General features: G+C 34.9%; 1 protein-coding gene across 2 annotated transcripts in view; it reads right to left on the bottom strand.

Moving 5' to 3' along the window:
* Positions 1-17,227, bottom strand: part of LOC149574883 (uncharacterized) — a 96,460-nt gene extending 79,233 nt beyond the window's left edge. For both annotated transcript variants that reach the window (XR_016360103.1, XM_089814733.1), the window contains exons 1-6: positions 17,026-17,227; positions 16,861-16,910; positions 1,108-1,315; positions 847-972; positions 638-736; positions 57-515 (exon numbers count right to left, since the gene is read on the bottom strand). Coding sequence is in view for 1 of the 2 variants with exons in the window: in XM_089814733.1 (XP_089670859.1) it covers positions 57-515; positions 638-736; positions 847-972; positions 1,108-1,315; positions 16,861-16,910; positions 17,026-17,155 (1,072 nt within the window). In the remaining variant the exon portion in view is untranslated. The remainder of the gene's footprint in view (positions 1-56; positions 516-637; positions 737-846; positions 973-1,107; positions 1,316-16,860; positions 16,911-17,025) is intronic.
* Between the last annotated feature and the right edge of the window lie 274 nt (positions 17,228-17,501).

Genomic DNA, 17,501 nt, shown 5'->3' with positions numbered 1-17,501 from the left:
TAGTAAAGAATTAAAAATGGTTCCTTAAAGAAGTAAATGTACACTTAGAGATTTACCTCGAAGATGTGCTTGCAAAAATTCTTTAGCAGAAAGCTCATCTTGAAGTTGGCCATTTAGACGATCAATTTCAATCTGATGTTTCTCTCTAGCTAATCTTTTTTCTGTTTGAGCCAACTCAGTGCTTTTATCTATTTCTTGCAGTAATATATCCACGTTGTTTGATGCCACAACTGACATCTTTTCCAGTTCAATAACCTTGTCTGAGAGTCTTAAAATGTCATCTTTGAGCACCTCTCTCTGGGATTCTGATTTTAATATTTTTTCTCCATATTCTTGTATCTGGGTCTTCAGTTGAGCTTTCTCTGTTACTAATTTGGACTGCGTAACATGCAGGCTTGCACATGCACTTTCTTTGAGAGACAACTTCTTTTGCAGTTCCTTGAGATGAGCTTGGACATTTTCCACTACTCTCTTGTCTTCTTCAATGGTAGTTTGCAGTTGTTTTTCAATATGTTCTATCAGCAGGCAACATCCCAGTGATTAGAACTTAGAAATAAAAGTTTGACCCATCTTGAAACTACTACCTGACTTATATATTCCAAAAAGTCCTCCTTTATGTGCCAGAAAATTGAGCTACCTTTTTCAGCAATAAGCAGGTTTGTTTTGATAACTTCAGCATCATATGATTCACTTATTTGTTCCTTCTCAACAAATAGTTCTTGCAACTCAAGTTCTCCTACAGAACCAGATACATAATTCAAGTCATAGAAGACAATTAAAACTCTAAAACTAGCCTTTCACACATATACATAAACCAGGCATTTATTTGCATTTGTTTGGACTTACGCTTTTTAATAATTTCTTCTGCAGTGTTCAATCTTGAGGACAAGGCATTCAAATGAACACTCAATTCCTCAAATGATTTCAATCTTTCAGTCAACTTTTCCTCCAAAATTTCCTTGCTACCTTCAGCTGCATGTTTTGAAATGTGTTTTTACCAAGGAAGCCCAATACTCAAAAATAACAGCTTGAAATACAAAAAAAACATTTTAATTAGAAATTATTAAAGTGATATCATGAAGCTCTGGATGGTCACAAACATAGTACCTTCTTCTACTTTCATGGCCAAATCCTGTAAAGTCTCTGTAAATTGATCATATATCATCTGCATGGAAGACAGCTTCGAGTCCAACCCTCTCCAAAGTTTTGCATCTTCTCTCTGCTTCACTTTAAGCTTGTCATTTTCATTACTAATGTGCTGCAACTTTAGTTCAAGCCAAAGTATTTGATCTGAAGACTTCTTCAACTTGGAATTCTGCAACACAGGAAATTGCTATCAATCATCATGCACAAAATGGAAAGCTTTGTTTTTCTTTACTCTTAGTTAAACAGATATTTGAGAATTTAAATTTAGAGAGGAGAGTGCAGGCAAAAAGATAACTTCAACAAATGACCATTAAGAAAACACTGGCTTACAAAAAAAAGACAAGAAAGAAGCAACATGTTTTGTGAAGAAGTTTCATGGAAGCTATTAAAATAAAATAATTTGCAGAAAAAATATCTAAAGCTCAGTGAATCATTTTTTACGTGAACAAACACACTACTACATAATACCACATTTTAAGACACATATTTCAGACAAAAATCTTCTTTTGTCTTTAACTTTGCCGCCTTCCTAAATTTTCAATTTTTTAAAATTAATATTCACACTTTCATCTCTACATGACAAAATAGAAAACATCATTATTTAATAGTAATAATAATAATATAAGCACAAAGGAAAATACATTGGGTATTGGAAAAATTGAAAGAAGCGGAAAATTTGGAACACCGCAGCTAGGTTTTGGCTGACGCAAGAGCAAAAATTCCATATTCCATAGGCAGTCTAGTTCCCAGCGCCCCTGCATTCGCTCGGATGATAAAAATATGGGACGGCTAGATTGCTTGGACAAAATCCTTGGGATTGAGAAAACCCTTGAGACACAGATGCCTTTCCTCTGCACACTGTAAGGCTTCGTCCACATGGCTCGTTGGGCGATTGTATATAGAAATTGGGAAGACCACCTTTGCCGTGATCAATGCCAGATCCAGCCAGGCCAATTCTTAACATGGTAGCCGCCTCCAATGCTTTACTTTGCCCTGCTTTTTCTCTGATCTACAGGGAGACTCTGATTTAACCCACAGTCTAACTACAGACATTGAGGAAACAGACTAATGTTAGGTAAGATATTCATGAAATCATTGTAGTCTTTGTTAATATCTGTTGCATTATTTAATTTCATACAACTGGGTTAACGACGTGATATGGCTTATGCTTCCTCTTTGCTGTGGAGTTTATATGATCTAACTCTTAATTCTTGTGTCATGTCTATCTTCCCTAATCTTGCTTTGGCCTCTAATTTGTAGAAGCAAAGATAGAGGTAAGCTAAATCCGGAGCTTTTGACTTTTGGAATAGATTTTGAGGAAAAAATGATGCCTGACCTGTTGAGTTTTATCTAGTTTGATACATTGGCTGCAATTAATTCAAATGAATGAATGCCCTGTTCGATAGGATTAAAATAATAAGATCTCAAATAGAAGAGCCCAACTAGTTATATGTATATTTTCTACAGTTTCAGTCTGAACTCAGGACCCTGTATTTTTCCCCTGATTCAATATTTCTGGGTTTGGTCGTCCCATATATAAATGAAATTAAAACTATTTAATTTACTAATTGATTTTTTAATATCAAACAAATAAAAATTCTTTGTACAAGTACACATTGAAAATTGATTCCAATCATCATACTGCTATTAACTGAGACAGAGTGTTCACGTCTCTGGTTTGTTTTGACCGACAAGCAGTGAATGTCTCTGCCAATAGCTTGACCAGACAAGTTCTGTGTCGCAACCTTCTGCTCCTCACTCTTGATCAAGATGAAGGTAAGATCCATGAAAATACATCCTAGTGTGGTTGCTTTGGCACCATATTCCAATGCTTTATGTTCCCTCCAAGCCATTTTCTAAACTTAGTTGGGGTTGTTTAGGTCTGATTTTTGCATCTGGTCATAAAAAAATGTTTTAAATTATTTTCTGTGCAAATTTCTTTTTGGGCTTTTCCATGGTTCTGATGGGTTTGCCTTCCATTTGAAGGGATTATTGGTGCAAGATGAATCCCACTCCTAGTCTTTCCTATTTTCCTGAGTTCTTGAAGGACGGGGATGAACCTCCTCCATTGTTCAGGTTTATAAATCACCTTCCCTCTTGATTCACCTACCTTAGACATCTTAAGGCGAAGAATTGAGAAGGTTTATTTCCCTTTCTCTTTGAACGAGTCCCATGTCTCTGAAAGGGTGGGGAGACTAAAATATTTGGTCAACCCACACTAACTTCAAAACATTTATATCTGTCTAAAAAAGTAAATACTTAAGCTTGAGGGTCCTCTCAGCAATCGGTGCATAGAATTCTCTACTATAAGCTTTATCATTTAAATGAATAGAACAAAAACAAAATAACAGGCAATGAAACCAAAGATGATAGAGCCTTATAGCTATAGGATGGATGAACCTAGGGTGAATACAGAACCCTGGGAAGAGCCATGGGTGAACCCAGACAGTAGCATGTACAAACCTATTCATGTTTGGGTTGCCCTTTGAGAAAACCCAAACTGAAAGTATTTTTGTTTTTACTCTTACTAATGCATTGTTTTCATTCTTCCATCTTTAGGTGTTTGTTTTTAAAGCTGTATAACAATGGATAGTTCTTACTTTTGCTTTCTAGACTTCAATTTATCAGATGGAAATTGAATCTATAATTATATCACCTTTCATTACATGGAAGTGAGTTACAGATCAATTTTGTTTACCTTTCATTACATGGAAGTGAGTTACAGATCAATTTTGTTTTTAGTATAGAATTTTCAGATTGATGCCTAACAATTTCCTAAGACATAAAAGGAGAGTAGCTGCATAATCGACTCATACAAATTAGAAGGAAGACAATTTAGTTCGATATTTGGAGACCATAAACAGTTCATAGATATGTATTAATCCCCAAAATGGACAAATAATGAACAAATAATAGACTATCTCTCATGCTTTACCAAAATGTAAATACAGAAGGAGATTAAGATGCGTTTGGGAGTGTTACGTTTTGCACAAACAGATCACATGAATAGTACCTATCAAGCCCCCACTGCTGTTCATAAAATACTTTGAGGACAAGAAATGGGTCTAATCCTAAAATACTTCGAGGACTAGAAACATGTTTGATTTGAAAAGTACATAATCATGTGCAATCTGACCTGGTCTAACGGTAAAAACCTAGGATTAGAGTATGTACACCCAGTGTGAAACAATACATGTGAACTAAATGAAAAAATAATTCATTATGGGATTCCTCACAGGGGATCTCATACACCAATGGGTGCCAGGTTTGGAAATGAGTCGAACGACCCAAGAAACTACCTAAGTCTGTATAATGTGTAACTGAAAAAGATTATTTATTCGGTATTGAAGCGTTCACAACCATTCTCATATAAAAAATTTCTCCCAGGTTATGTTTTGTCTTCAACTTCTTCTTCAACAATAGTGGTGTATGAACAAGAACCATTCTGAATCTGCATTCAATACACCCACACAGTAACAGACCCAACAACCAGCAATAACATTTAAGAACCAAGATAGAGCTGAAGCAGCAGTCTCTTCCAAGAAACTACCTAAGCCTGTATAATGTGCAACTGAAAAAGATTATTTATTCAGTATTGAAGTGTTCACAACCTTTCTCAGATAGAAAATTTCTCTCAGGTTATGTTCTCTTGACCAAGATAGAGCTGAAGCAGCAGTCTCTTCCAACATGATAAGTAGCTTGCTAGGAAAGAAAAGGTTGTCCAGTGTAGAGGTGACTGAATCTAGGGCTTTACTCAACAATTTTTCTCCACTTTGACATTTGCAGATGCCAGATATATATGATCCACAAATAACTGCTATATTTCTAAAATTCTACATTGCTTTTTTGTCTGCATCTGACAACTAAATGCCATGTTTAAAGACCAAATAAACTTTAAGCTTCTCATGTTATTGTTGTACTCTTTTGGATGGTTAAAACTAAAAGTACCTTGACTTTACTATTTCAAATATCGTCGATATATGTTATTCATGTTGTCATTCTTTTTATATTTGATTTTTCTTATAGCACAAATTAATTTTCTATAAATCAATTTTACTTCTCTACAGTTATGAATGGAATTACAAAGAAGCCTTTCTATGATTATGAATCTATTGGTAACATGCAAACTCTCTGAGAGATCTTAGTGTCTTCATTGTGAAAGCCATGATTCTACGAATTTAATCAGAACTATACATGAATGTAAAAATTGTTTGTATTTCTGCATTACTATGGCAGTATTTGCAGCTAGCAACAAGTTGATATCTTAAGGCTTTTCATGAAGGAGAGTTTTTTCCTTACTGTGATAGTATGCAGAAGGAATCTTGGAAGACTGTTTTGAAGTTGGCATATTAAAGTCTTTCAGTGTAGTGTATGGGAATTTAAGTATCTCACCACTCTCTATACTGAGGAGTACTTTTGTTGAAGACATTCAACACTTAAGTGGAAATGAAGAGATATATGGAGCCCCATCCTTATCTTTGGTTCCTTTGTTCAAATACGTCTTCTTAGCATTCAAAGCTGATGATAATGGGGAAGGTTTATTCTAAAATGGACAGTTGCCCTTTTCTTGTAACTGTGACAATTGTTTTTCTGTATATTGTATTTCAAATAGCTGATTATAATGTGAAGTCACATTGGTCGAATGTCCAACTTCATTAGGCTTCTCATCTTCATTTTTCTGTCTGTAACATGGAATTTAAAAATGAAGGGCTTATATTTCTTTGAACTCTTGCCTGTGCTTTAGGAGGGAAGAAAGTTCTCCAAATTTGTTGCTATCTATGATACTAAGTTGTTAACTTACATGACCTTTCAATATTGTTTAATGATGCAGGTGGGAAATTCTATTTGTATGTCTTATTATGCAGGCATACCGAAGTCGGCCTTTTCTCAAATCAACAAACTGCTGATGACGAACATGACAAGAATAAAAATAATGCTTGAAAAGTAAAAAACATTTTAGGTTGCTTACACTTTTTAGAAATCTAATTTTCTTTTCCAAAGGACATGCATAGATAATAACGTCCATCTTTTTATTTGCTATGGAAGTTCAGATTCAAGCATTATTGTGACATTTATGACTTGCATTGAGTATCTTTTGAATAGATAGCTGATGAGATATACAAGTTGGCATCAATATCATTGAGTCCTAATGTACATGGGTAAGCACTAGTGAGTTCAAAGCTTTAGTAATTTATTTTTTGAACTTGTTACTGAACATATGCATTGTCTGACTCAGTATGGTTTCTCAATATTTATCCAATAGGATTTTTCATCAGGGCCACAGGCAGCCAGAAAAGTTTCATGCAGTAGGTTAAAAAACAGCATCACGACCCCGCTCTTCTACCTCTAGTGACTCCATGCCACAGACTTGCTTGCAGGGGGATGAGGGTTTGAGCTTCCAAAGATATGGACAACAAGTTGTTTAGTTGTCAGATAGAACAACCAAGATGCTTCTATTGAGATGAACCTATAATTATCCACACCACCCATGGAATTACCGCCGTGGGGTAGGAACAGAGTGAACTGATTGTTATCATCACAAGGGATCCCTCCTCTTTCAAAACTTGTATAGGGTGTGTTGATCATATCTTTACATTATGTTTTGGAAACGAGGGGAGTGACCACCAACAGAATAGAACTGCTTCAGAGATGCCCTGCAGAAGTTACAGATACCTGCAGGAGTAATCATGTTGCCAAATGGAATTGCCTAACATGCCTTCATTGCCCTTGTTACTTCTAGAAGTCTTTCGATTATCACATGGATTCCAGGATGACCCCCATAGTTTCTCTCGGTCATGCTAACAACTCCTTATCTTTTGATGTTTGATTTCAAGCATATGAAATTTGATGTCTGTATGCTATTAGCCTATAGATTTTCTTTGTCTATTAAACTAAGATTCTCTATGCACTGGAATGTCTGTTCTGATCTAGAAGTGGTTGAAAACAAATAGAAAAATGTGTTAGGGGTAAGTCCGCCCAATGAATTGAATAAACTACAATGGAGGAATAAAATCTCAACCCAAATCAGTGGTAGAGAAGGTGCTGGCCATGAAGGGCAGTAATAAGGATTCTAGCTATACTGTTAATTCTCTTTTTATTCAAGTACCATGAATGTTTATGTTCAAAGTGTTTTTTTGTGTGAGGAAGGACATAAAAGATGATTTTGCATTGCCAAAAAGATTTTAGTTATACTAATTATATTGTTAATTGTCTCACTTTAGTACCTTGAATCTTTATATTCAAGGATTTTTCTTTGGAGGAGAGATGGAATTATATTTATCTTGAATTCAGAAATAGTTACAAAAAGATTTTTGTACAGAAATAGTTGCTACTAGAAGTTTAAGAACAAAATTTAAGGTAGTTTATGGCAGATCTATGTTAAATAGAAATGCAAAATTGAAACAACTAAAATACAAAAGAAAACTATAACTACATATCACAATGGGGTGAAATTATCTTGATAGAATGAAAGAAATTATAAAGAATTTTTTTTATTCAAAGAGTCTTTGTAGTAGGAAAAAGAGTAGCTTTTCACTTATTAACACTTTCATTTCTACATTTATAAAATATAGAATGTATGTTTTCTTACATCAAACTGTACATGTTTTTCACTGAAATGTTTGGTACTGTATTTAGTGATTCATTTTTTTTAGGGTTTATTTTAGAAGAAAAACTTTTTGTACTTATCACTCTTTAATATAAAAGATAACTTCTTTTTAATAATATTGTATCTTCTTTTTCTTTCGACATTTTGATTCATTATACTCATGATCTATCATGAAAAGAGGAATTTGATATTTTAAAAAAATGTGTAGATAAAGATGGTTAGAGCTATGAAACCAATTCTGGAGCGTGCAATTCATGAACACATGAAACTGAAGTTCAATGAAGGAGACACATTCAGGATAGCAGGTTTTGGCTGGCACAACTAGGTGAAATACACTTCTTGTTGCAAACACCATAGTCGAGCTGTGAAATGCACACTTAAAGGAAAGTAATCAAAATTTGAAGTGCATTTTATTGATCTTCCCTCAAATGATTTCAACTCGCAGCTTTGAATGATGCCTCCAACCCAACAATCCTTTGCCGACACAGACAAGAATGGTGATAACAATCCAGTGGCTACAAGATCTTATTTTGCAGCTGCTGTTTGTGGGTCACTTTTCAGATATCTATTTCTAAAGAAAAGCCTGCATTTCTTTAATTCTTCTCTTAATCTCCATTGGCATTTCTTTGAAGATCAAATGTTCTGAATGCGTAAGTAGTGGCATTTCTTTAATTCTTCTCTTAAAAAGGCTTTTTACAGATCTGAATATTTTTTGTTTCATTTTCCTAACATGGCATCTTTAATTCCATACTCTGCTCTAACAACAGTGTTTCCCATACTCTGCTCCAACAATAGTGTTTGTGCCCACAAGAGTCATGTTTAGTGCAATAGCAGTGGCACATTTTGGTTAGAAGGATCAGGATCTACAAGCTCAGAGCCCAGGTTCTTTTCAAACCTATATTGTACTTTTACAAAAGGAAAAGAAAGAATTAAAATTTTCTTGTCAATAATGGCTTCTCTACACGCAGATTACAGAACTTCATATTACCTTTTGTCATTCTTGAATGTGCTTTTCAGAAATGGGGTTAATTAAATGGTGTTTTAATTTTGTTTTCAGCATTATCTCTGTTTACCTTGTCTCTTTGTTTAAGATGTTGTTTTTTTTCAAAAGAATAGCATTGATAGATTAAAATCCAGTTACACCAAATGAAGTGATCTCACTTTGATCTAGCATTCATGTTAGGGAACCCAGCTGTCATTTCGTAAGTTTCAGCGAACCCAAAGCTCTTTGTGTGAGCACATCCACTATTTTCTTATCAGGTCTAGAAGGACAAGTCATCCTCTCAAGTTTCAAGCAAATTGTAGTTACTTTCTAAACCATTTTGATCTAGATTATAACCTTTGGTAGACACAATTATGAGTCCACAGATAAGTCAGCAATTGAATGCCAGCATGATAGTTTTCTATTGTTTTTTCACAGGTCTTTTTATAATAGAACAATGGTTATACAGTTATATAAATGGTGGTGAAAGGTACTATGTTAAAGATGAAACATTATTCCTTATGTTTCATGAAGCAATCTTCTGTTATAAACTTATATTGTATTGTTTATAATAACCCATATTAGATAAACAAAATATATGATATCTACAGGCCCATTATAAATGAAGTATATGAACAAAATATCCCTATATATACAGCCTAGACTTGCTCATGTCTTTTCACACCAGACCTCCCATGCACAGATTAAAAAACAAAAATGTAGCAGGTCTACTAATGCATTAATATTATTCAAAATAAGATTAGCATGCAAGACAAAAACAATATCGGTAGTTCAGCTGAGACTCCATTACTATAAAACCCATATAAAGATGCTTGGAGTGGACTAAGTATCCAAGCCATTTGGTTACTCTGTTTCAAGACCCACATCAAGATATGCTTGGAGAGGATTAAATATCCAAGCCCAAGATATGTGTGGAGAGGATGAAATATCCAAGCCCAAATTGTGATGACACTCATGACTAAAAAAAGTTCTAAAATCTTGCATTTAGTAACATTTTCCAATTCTACCTATGACTAAAATTGAAGTGCTAAAAAAGGTTAGGTAAATGAAAAACATTCTCTATAAAAATAATCATCAAATTTTCTTTCAACCATCAAAAATACAATTAGAAAAAGAGACATCAAATCCCTAGAGAGTGTTTTGGAGCATACAACAATTTCTTCAACCTCTTCCTTAGCTTCGTCAACTCTTGCAATATCAGAAAATGTTACAACATCTCCATTTTCACCAATTTTGGAGCTGCCAGAACCTCGAGTTTTACAACTTCTCAACTAACCGACTAAAAACCAAAAATGTTAATAAAACTGAAACATAAATGTGCAACTTTTACTCTGGCTGTCATGTTTATTTTTAAATTCAAACCTTACAACTGCCCATTATATTGCATTAAAAGTAACTAGGAAATGTTTAGTGGAAGAAGGAAATGCTAGCAAATAGAACTATGTATAGAAGTGCAACCTGGAGAAAAGAGTTGCAACAATAAGAAATACATAATATCAAGATGATAGAATCTCAACTAATAAATAGAGGTATTTAAGGCTGTGTTATAAACAAATAAGAATAGAGGTAGAATTATAGTTATAAACAAATTATAGTTATAAACAAATTGCTCCAGCTAAAGTTATAAGGTACCAAAATAACTCATTTTAATTCAAACCACTTAGCCTTGTTATACAAAAGCTAATAACAGACATTCTTTACTTACATGTTAGTCTTAGTGGGGCCTGATGCATAGAATTGATCTCCTCCGGCTATAATGAAGGAGGATAGGAGTGAAATGCTAACGATACTACCCTGCAAGGGGATGGGAGCAAGGTCGGAGCCTTCCAACCCCTCCGGCCCTATGGCGGGCTAGGCTAGCTTCATTCGATTATGCAATAGCCCCGCTGAATCAGTGGCCCCTATTATTAAATTATTGTGTTAACAAATGCTATAGTCTAACCAACCCCTATTATTATATGTATTGTAGAGTTGCTCCCTGATGGCCCCTATTATTAGATTATTGTAGAGTTGCTATCCTAAGTGCTACAGAGTTGCGTGCTATCTTAACTACTGGAGGCTGTAAGGAGGGTCCTCCGAAAGGTGCTAACATAATTCAACAATGAAAAGGAAGGCAAGCAGCTGGACCATCCTTTACTAGATTCTCTGAATACTTTCTTGTTTGACTGGCCCTTGCATGCATACCCCTACTATTATAAACGAAAGGGTACAAAGCAATTGAGTGAAGTGGCCCTGATAGACAGTGTTCAACAACCCCCCTTCCATAGTAGTTGTGCGCCCCTCCCTTATTTATTGTATGCTTTCTTCATTCAAAAGACCTGACACCCCCCTACCCCTACAATAATAGGCTACCAAGGCCCCCCTACCCGGGCCTATAATAAGGGCCCCCAAACAAATTATTGTAAGGGCCCCCTTTCAGAGTATTGTAAGGGCCCCCTTTCAGATTATTGTAAGGACCCCTGCACAAAAAAATTATTGTCTACCTAGCCTTTAACCCTGCCTTCATATTATTGTAGGAAAAGGGCAGATTATTCTATGGATTCCCAGGGCCCTAAAGAGTTAACAATTAATGGATGAGAAGGCCGAGTGAGGCTATCCAATAAACTATGCTTTCTAGACCATGGTTGGGAGGCAAGAGTAGCTCCATAATGAGTTAACTCCCATCTAAAGTTGAAGGTAGTAGCAACTCCCTCCTTGCAGCAGAAGACGAGGACGGGGTGTAGGTGAAAAGGGCCTTCAGGTGGTGGTTGGCCTCTTTCTTTGCTGTCTAACCTAATTAACTTGTAGTTATCTAGTAAGGAGAACTAACTAGCTTCAACTTGATAATGGTTTGCCATCCTAAGCTCTTTGTTACCCATCTATTCATCATCTGGTGACCGAATAAACTATTAGTAGGAGACTCGTTTGGATTGATTACCTGAACCGCCTTTAGAATAGTAGGGGCTTCTGTGAAGCATAGTTCTCCATTTTTCATTGTGAGCTTTCTCCATCATTGGCTGCTCCATGATCCGTAACACGCATTGAGATTCCCCAATTGAACATGCACCATGCCAATTAGGTTAGTAGGATGGATTACGTTGGTGGGTTGGGAGGCTGGATGGTGTTCTCGGTTTGAGATCCTTCCCACTTGCCTTGCCAAGATAACATGCCAATTGGGTTGGGGGTTGGGATCACATGTGTGGGTTGAGACCACATGCCAAAAGCTACCAAAGATCTAGCACCAGTAGCAATAGACCTAGCACCGGCAATATCAGTAGCACTTGGCTTCGGAGTTTCCTTCATTGCCTATTCACCTTAAATTGAGCAGAGTTATCATTAAATGTGATGCATATCATACCAAAAAGTTGGACAAAAAGCCTTTAAGAATCTATCTGGATGTGGATAGTTGATCAAAATATCAATTGAGGAATTCTAGATTGGTCTTGCAGACAAAGATAGAGATCAGATTTAGAATTAGAAATTTGTATGATGCTAACCAAAATATTAGTAATTTTTTTTGAATATCTAAGGTTCCATATTTTTTATTTAATAGACAGTCATCTTTTGGACACAACATTCACGTGTTTGCACAAGGTTCTATGTTTCACAGCTTAAATTTCTTTGTTCAAATTTTTAAAAACATGTTAGTTTTATTTACCGTTCAATTAATATTTTATGTATAATTTTTCTTGGCATCAAAATCAACCTGTATTGGAGAAAGATCGTTACAAAATTCGTCAAGCATTTATTATTAATCCAGGAAACTCTCTCATTGTTGTTGATTATGGGCAGGTGAGGTGTCTGATTTTTACTAGATAAATTTAGAGCCTAACAAATAAATTAGATTTTATCACTAGTTTCTTTACAATTTGGGATGACTGTCAATTTCTTATTTGAATGTTTGTTAAATGCTATTTCAGAATGTTTAGCCAATAAATGAGTTTGTGTTAGGGTCTTGCAGTTGGAGTTGAGGATTCTTGCCCATCTTTCAAATTGTAAGAGTATGCTAGATGCATTCAAAGCTTGAGGAGATTTTCATTCAAGAACAGCTATGAATATCTGGCCACGTGTACGTAATGCTGTAGAGAATAATAATGTTTTTCGTGAGTGGGATCCACAACCTGGTGAAGAGAAACCCCCAATACCTTTACTGAAGGTAAGACCTGAAATGACACCTCCTCTTACATATCTGCTCCTGCATCCTATACCCACCCTTATTCTTGTACACAGAGATAGCAAGAGATGTTTTCTAGCTTTCCCCTTTCCCTTGTATTCCATAATTTCAGAGATGCATATGTAAAATGCATCCAAAAATAGGTCCTATGTCTTAATGGAATTTGTTCACTGCAACTACAAGTATATATAGTCATTCCCAATATAAAGATATTCACTAATTATCAGATCTGATCTTGAGTTCCTTTCGTTGCTAACAGAGGAAGCAATCATCCCCTCCATTTCTTCAAAGCTGTGGCTACTAGGTAAACACCTATCTAAGGATATATTTACTATGTTTCTGACTACCATTGTGACATATGTTTCTTGTCTCCATTTGAGATTTATTTGTACACATTACACTTTTTAGCAATCATGTTTTCTTTTCTAAAGCACATGCTTAGATAATAATGTCCATCTTTATATTTGTTATGGAAGTTCAGATTCAAGCATTATTATGACATTTATCACTTCAATTGGGCATGTTTTGAATAGATAGCTGATGAGATATACAAGGTGGCATCAATATCATTAAGTCCTATGTAATGGGTTAAGTACTGGTGAGGTTAAAGCTTTAGTAATTTAATTGTTAAACTTGTTACTGCACATATGCATTGTCTTACTCATTATGGTTTCTCAATATTTAGCCGATAGGCTTTTTCATTGGGGCCAGAGATTGCAAGAAAAGTCTCACACAATCAGATAGAAATCAGCTTCACAACCCCGCTCTTCTACCTCCAGTGACTCCATGCCATAGACGTGCTTACAGGGGGATGAGGGTTTGAGCTACCAAAGGTATGGACAACAGTCTATTTAGTCATCAGGTAGAGTGGCCAAGATGCTTCTGTTGAGATGAATCAATAATTATCCACACCGATAGTGGAATTACTATCGTGGGGTGGGAACAACGCAAACTAACCATTGTTGTCAAAAGAGATCACTTTTCTTTCAAAACTTGAACAGGGTGTGTTGGTGATAGCTTTGCATTATGTTTGAGTGAGGCTTGATTGCCGGTGACTTTCTGATAATGGTTGCATTGTTGATTGTAGGAATCAAACAACAGAGGAAGCAGGCAAAGGTTGCAGAAGAGGTGCTCCAAATTTTGGATTACCCTCCTGCAGTACGAATTTGGTGATTCCCTAACTTGATCATTTTCTATAATGTATGTGACTAACTTAAAAATAGGAACAACTACTCCACTTCTCATACATTCTCTGTCACATACTTGTAATTAAACTGAAGACTTATATATGGGACACAAATTGCTAAATTCAGATCCAATTATAATATATGTGTGCAAGATAATATTGATGTCAAAATATTTGATACTTGATATAATGATATGAAATATGCTATGAATATGATGTTCCCTATCACTTATAGTGATAGTATAATGGTTTTGTGTTATATAAACAATATAGATATGTGCAGATGATAAGTATTAGTTGCAGCAATGTATTTTCTGTCTGATATGACATCGCAATTATCCCAATGTGAGATATCGCTATAAGTGATATGTTGCTATTCAGTTTCTGGATTTTATTCTTGCACAAAATATCGATGTTGTTTCTGGTTATCTTTTCTATGTGTCAAAACATGGTGTCGTCACTCCTCTTCAATGATAAACTTGCAATCAAAATATCTAAGGCAGATTTCTATTGAGCAGATCCAAATATGAATGAGTAAAATAAAGCTTCAATCATAAGTAACATGGACTGTGATAAATCAGAATCTTGTAATGTCCCTTCTAAGAACTTGGCACTAACTTTAATTGTGGTAGACTTCATTCTATTCACTTGTTCCTGTTATTTTTAATTGGTCACAATGAGTTTGAATCGTAAATAATATACTTGTTTTAATATTTGCTTTCTTATAATGCAATGGTAACACTTGCTTATGTAATGGAGGGTTTTTGGTACCCAATATATTCAAATAGTATATAAATTTACGAGTGCATTTTCCGCCTCCCTTGAAAGATGAACTTACTTTTCAATTAATATTATGAGGTCTTTATATGCCACTTTTAGTACTTAAGTTTGATGCATGTTTGTCATTGAACTTTGAAAAATAGTAATAGTATGTGCTGCTGATTTAGCAGGAGCTGGTATTGTGGGAATACTATATAAATTAGGGAGAGATGTCATTGGACTCACAGGAAAGAACAAGAATGTTGTGGCAATTTATAGAGGTCTGTATGAGCAAAATCCTCTCTTCAGGCATAACATGTAAATTGCAGTAAAAGAATTGCTTGGAAGTAACTTACACTAATAAGGTGAGTTAAGGTTTCTGCTCAAATGGATGTAATTTTTCCCCTCTAATCAATTTCATGAAGTTAGGAAACATTTGAGTTCGCACCATGGCTTGGATCACAATTTTTACTTTATGTATATTTACTTTGTTTGCCCTTATCAATTAAAATATACACATTGCACATAAATGTCTATCTTTAACATCTAAATGTGGTGAATTTATTTGATGATGTCATCAGGTCTCTTGTTCCGTTCCATATCAGGACAAAGATACTTTATGCTACCTCCAAAGACAGACTTATAAGGGAGCTTGATGGTGTTCACTATGATTCACAGGCCACAGATCCCACTGAGATGGACATTCATGTCATTAGGAGCTGTGCCAATTAGATTACAAGAAAAGTGCAGGAGTTTGAAGATTTCAGGCTTATGAAAAGAGTGACATAAAACTCTAAACATTCAGAGGACCTTTTTTATGGTTTTTTTCATAAAAATATGTATTCAAATCAAGGATCTTTTGTACTGCACCATTAAACTTGGTGGATGTGTAACATGAAGGTAGTTATTATTCAATGATGGTTATGTCATATCAATGACATACTTTATTGGTTGTGGTGGAGGAACTACCGCATCATTTTGTAAGAAACAAAGCATTGAAAATTAATTAATTAATATGGTTCTTCTGGCCAAGTTAGTTTGTTATGTTACTTTGTTGAGTGTATTTTGTTATGCTACTTTGTTGAGTGTCGTGTAAGAAACATAATAATTATGGTGAAACAGTATATGTTGAAATTGTCGGGGAAAAGAATATTAATTTAAAATATCTTTTAATAGACTTGTGGATGACAATGCATATTGTCTCTAGAGAAACAATAGTTGGATGTGAACACATATTGTACCAAAGAGACAATAGTTGGGAGATACTGTCTCCAAAGAGACAAAGGTGAAATTGTCTCTAAAGAGACAACATTACTTTTGTTTCATATTGTCTTACAAAGACAATATTTTACAACATATTTTAAGACACTCAGTTAAAGATGATATTGGAGACAATACATAACTTTTTTATTGTCTCTGATTATTATGACAATTGAGTAAGAATTTGTCTTAAAAAATGTCTTTAAACACCCCTCTGTGCAGTAGTGACATTTAAATAGTAAATTTTCAAAACCCTAGCAAATGAAGCAGCTCAAAGTTGTCATAAATACTAAATAGTCAATTTAGTTATATTTTAAACTTGAATGCTACTCAGAATTAAAATGTAAAAGAAAATCCCGGAAATCTACGGAACCGTTAAGTGTCGTACACGATTGACAGAAGTATTTGAGATGCTGGTGCTCACAGTCGAACTTGAGTATAATTTACCTAAATAACTCTAATGTAAGCTGAAAAACAACGAAACGGAGAATGGACTAACATATTTTGAGGAACGTTGTGAGAAAAGCAACAATGTAAGCAAAATCTGAGAAGTAAAAGATTCAAGGACGGCCTCAGCTCCAATCGTCGGTTAAAGAATATAGCCTAGTAATCTAGACAAACTTCTAAATACAAAACAATTTTAGAGATCCTGAAATTTTTTCATTAGGAGTGACAATCATAATATTTCCAACAGGCTGACGGTAGGAATACATTCCAACGAAAGAATACTAAAATATGACACGTACCAAATTTTGAAGGTCAGTATTTGCGCTAGCCTGATCTTGCACAAGTTTTTCTGCGAATTGACAAATCATAAGTAAAACGACTAAGTAAAACGACTAAAATATGCTTCGAATTTTACATATTTATGTAAGAGTTTAAAGTTGTTAAGTAAATGATGCTCAAAAAACCTCCAGATTGCTTCCGAAGACTTGTTTGAGGACTTCTACTTGCGAGTCCGAGAAGAGGCCTTCTGACAGACTCGGATCCATTGAATCCACTGCCACTGCTTTTCTGCAACGACAACTGAAATGTTGCCATTCTCGACGCTTCGCTTGGCTTGGCTTGGCTTGGCTTGGCTTTTCTCAGCTGAGAGAATTAAAAATCTTCTACGTTCATGTTTATATTGTACACTACAAATATAGCCACCACAATATGGGAAAATAAAGTAAAATTGAGAGATCGTGTAGTTCGGACGCTTTTTTCGTCCTTTTTTAATATTTGTTTCATATTTTTTTGGTTCAAATGATAGAAAGTTAATATGGAGAAATTAAGTATTATTATTCCTATTGTGTTGTCGTGTAGTTCGGACGCTTTTTTCGTACTTTTTTAATGTTTGTTTCATATATATTTTGGTTCAAATAATAAGAAAATAATATGGAGAACC

This window comes from Cupressus sempervirens, chromosome 2, assembly GCF_028749045.1.
Source record: "Cupressus sempervirens isolate cs-2001-9-10 chromosome 2, ASM2874904v1, whole genome shotgun sequence".
Lineage (NCBI taxonomy): Eukaryota > Viridiplantae > Streptophyta > Pinopsida > Cupressales > Cupressaceae > Cupressus > Cupressus sempervirens.
The sequence above is the reverse complement of the archived record's forward strand: the minus strand, read 5'-3'. Positions and strand labels throughout refer to the sequence as shown.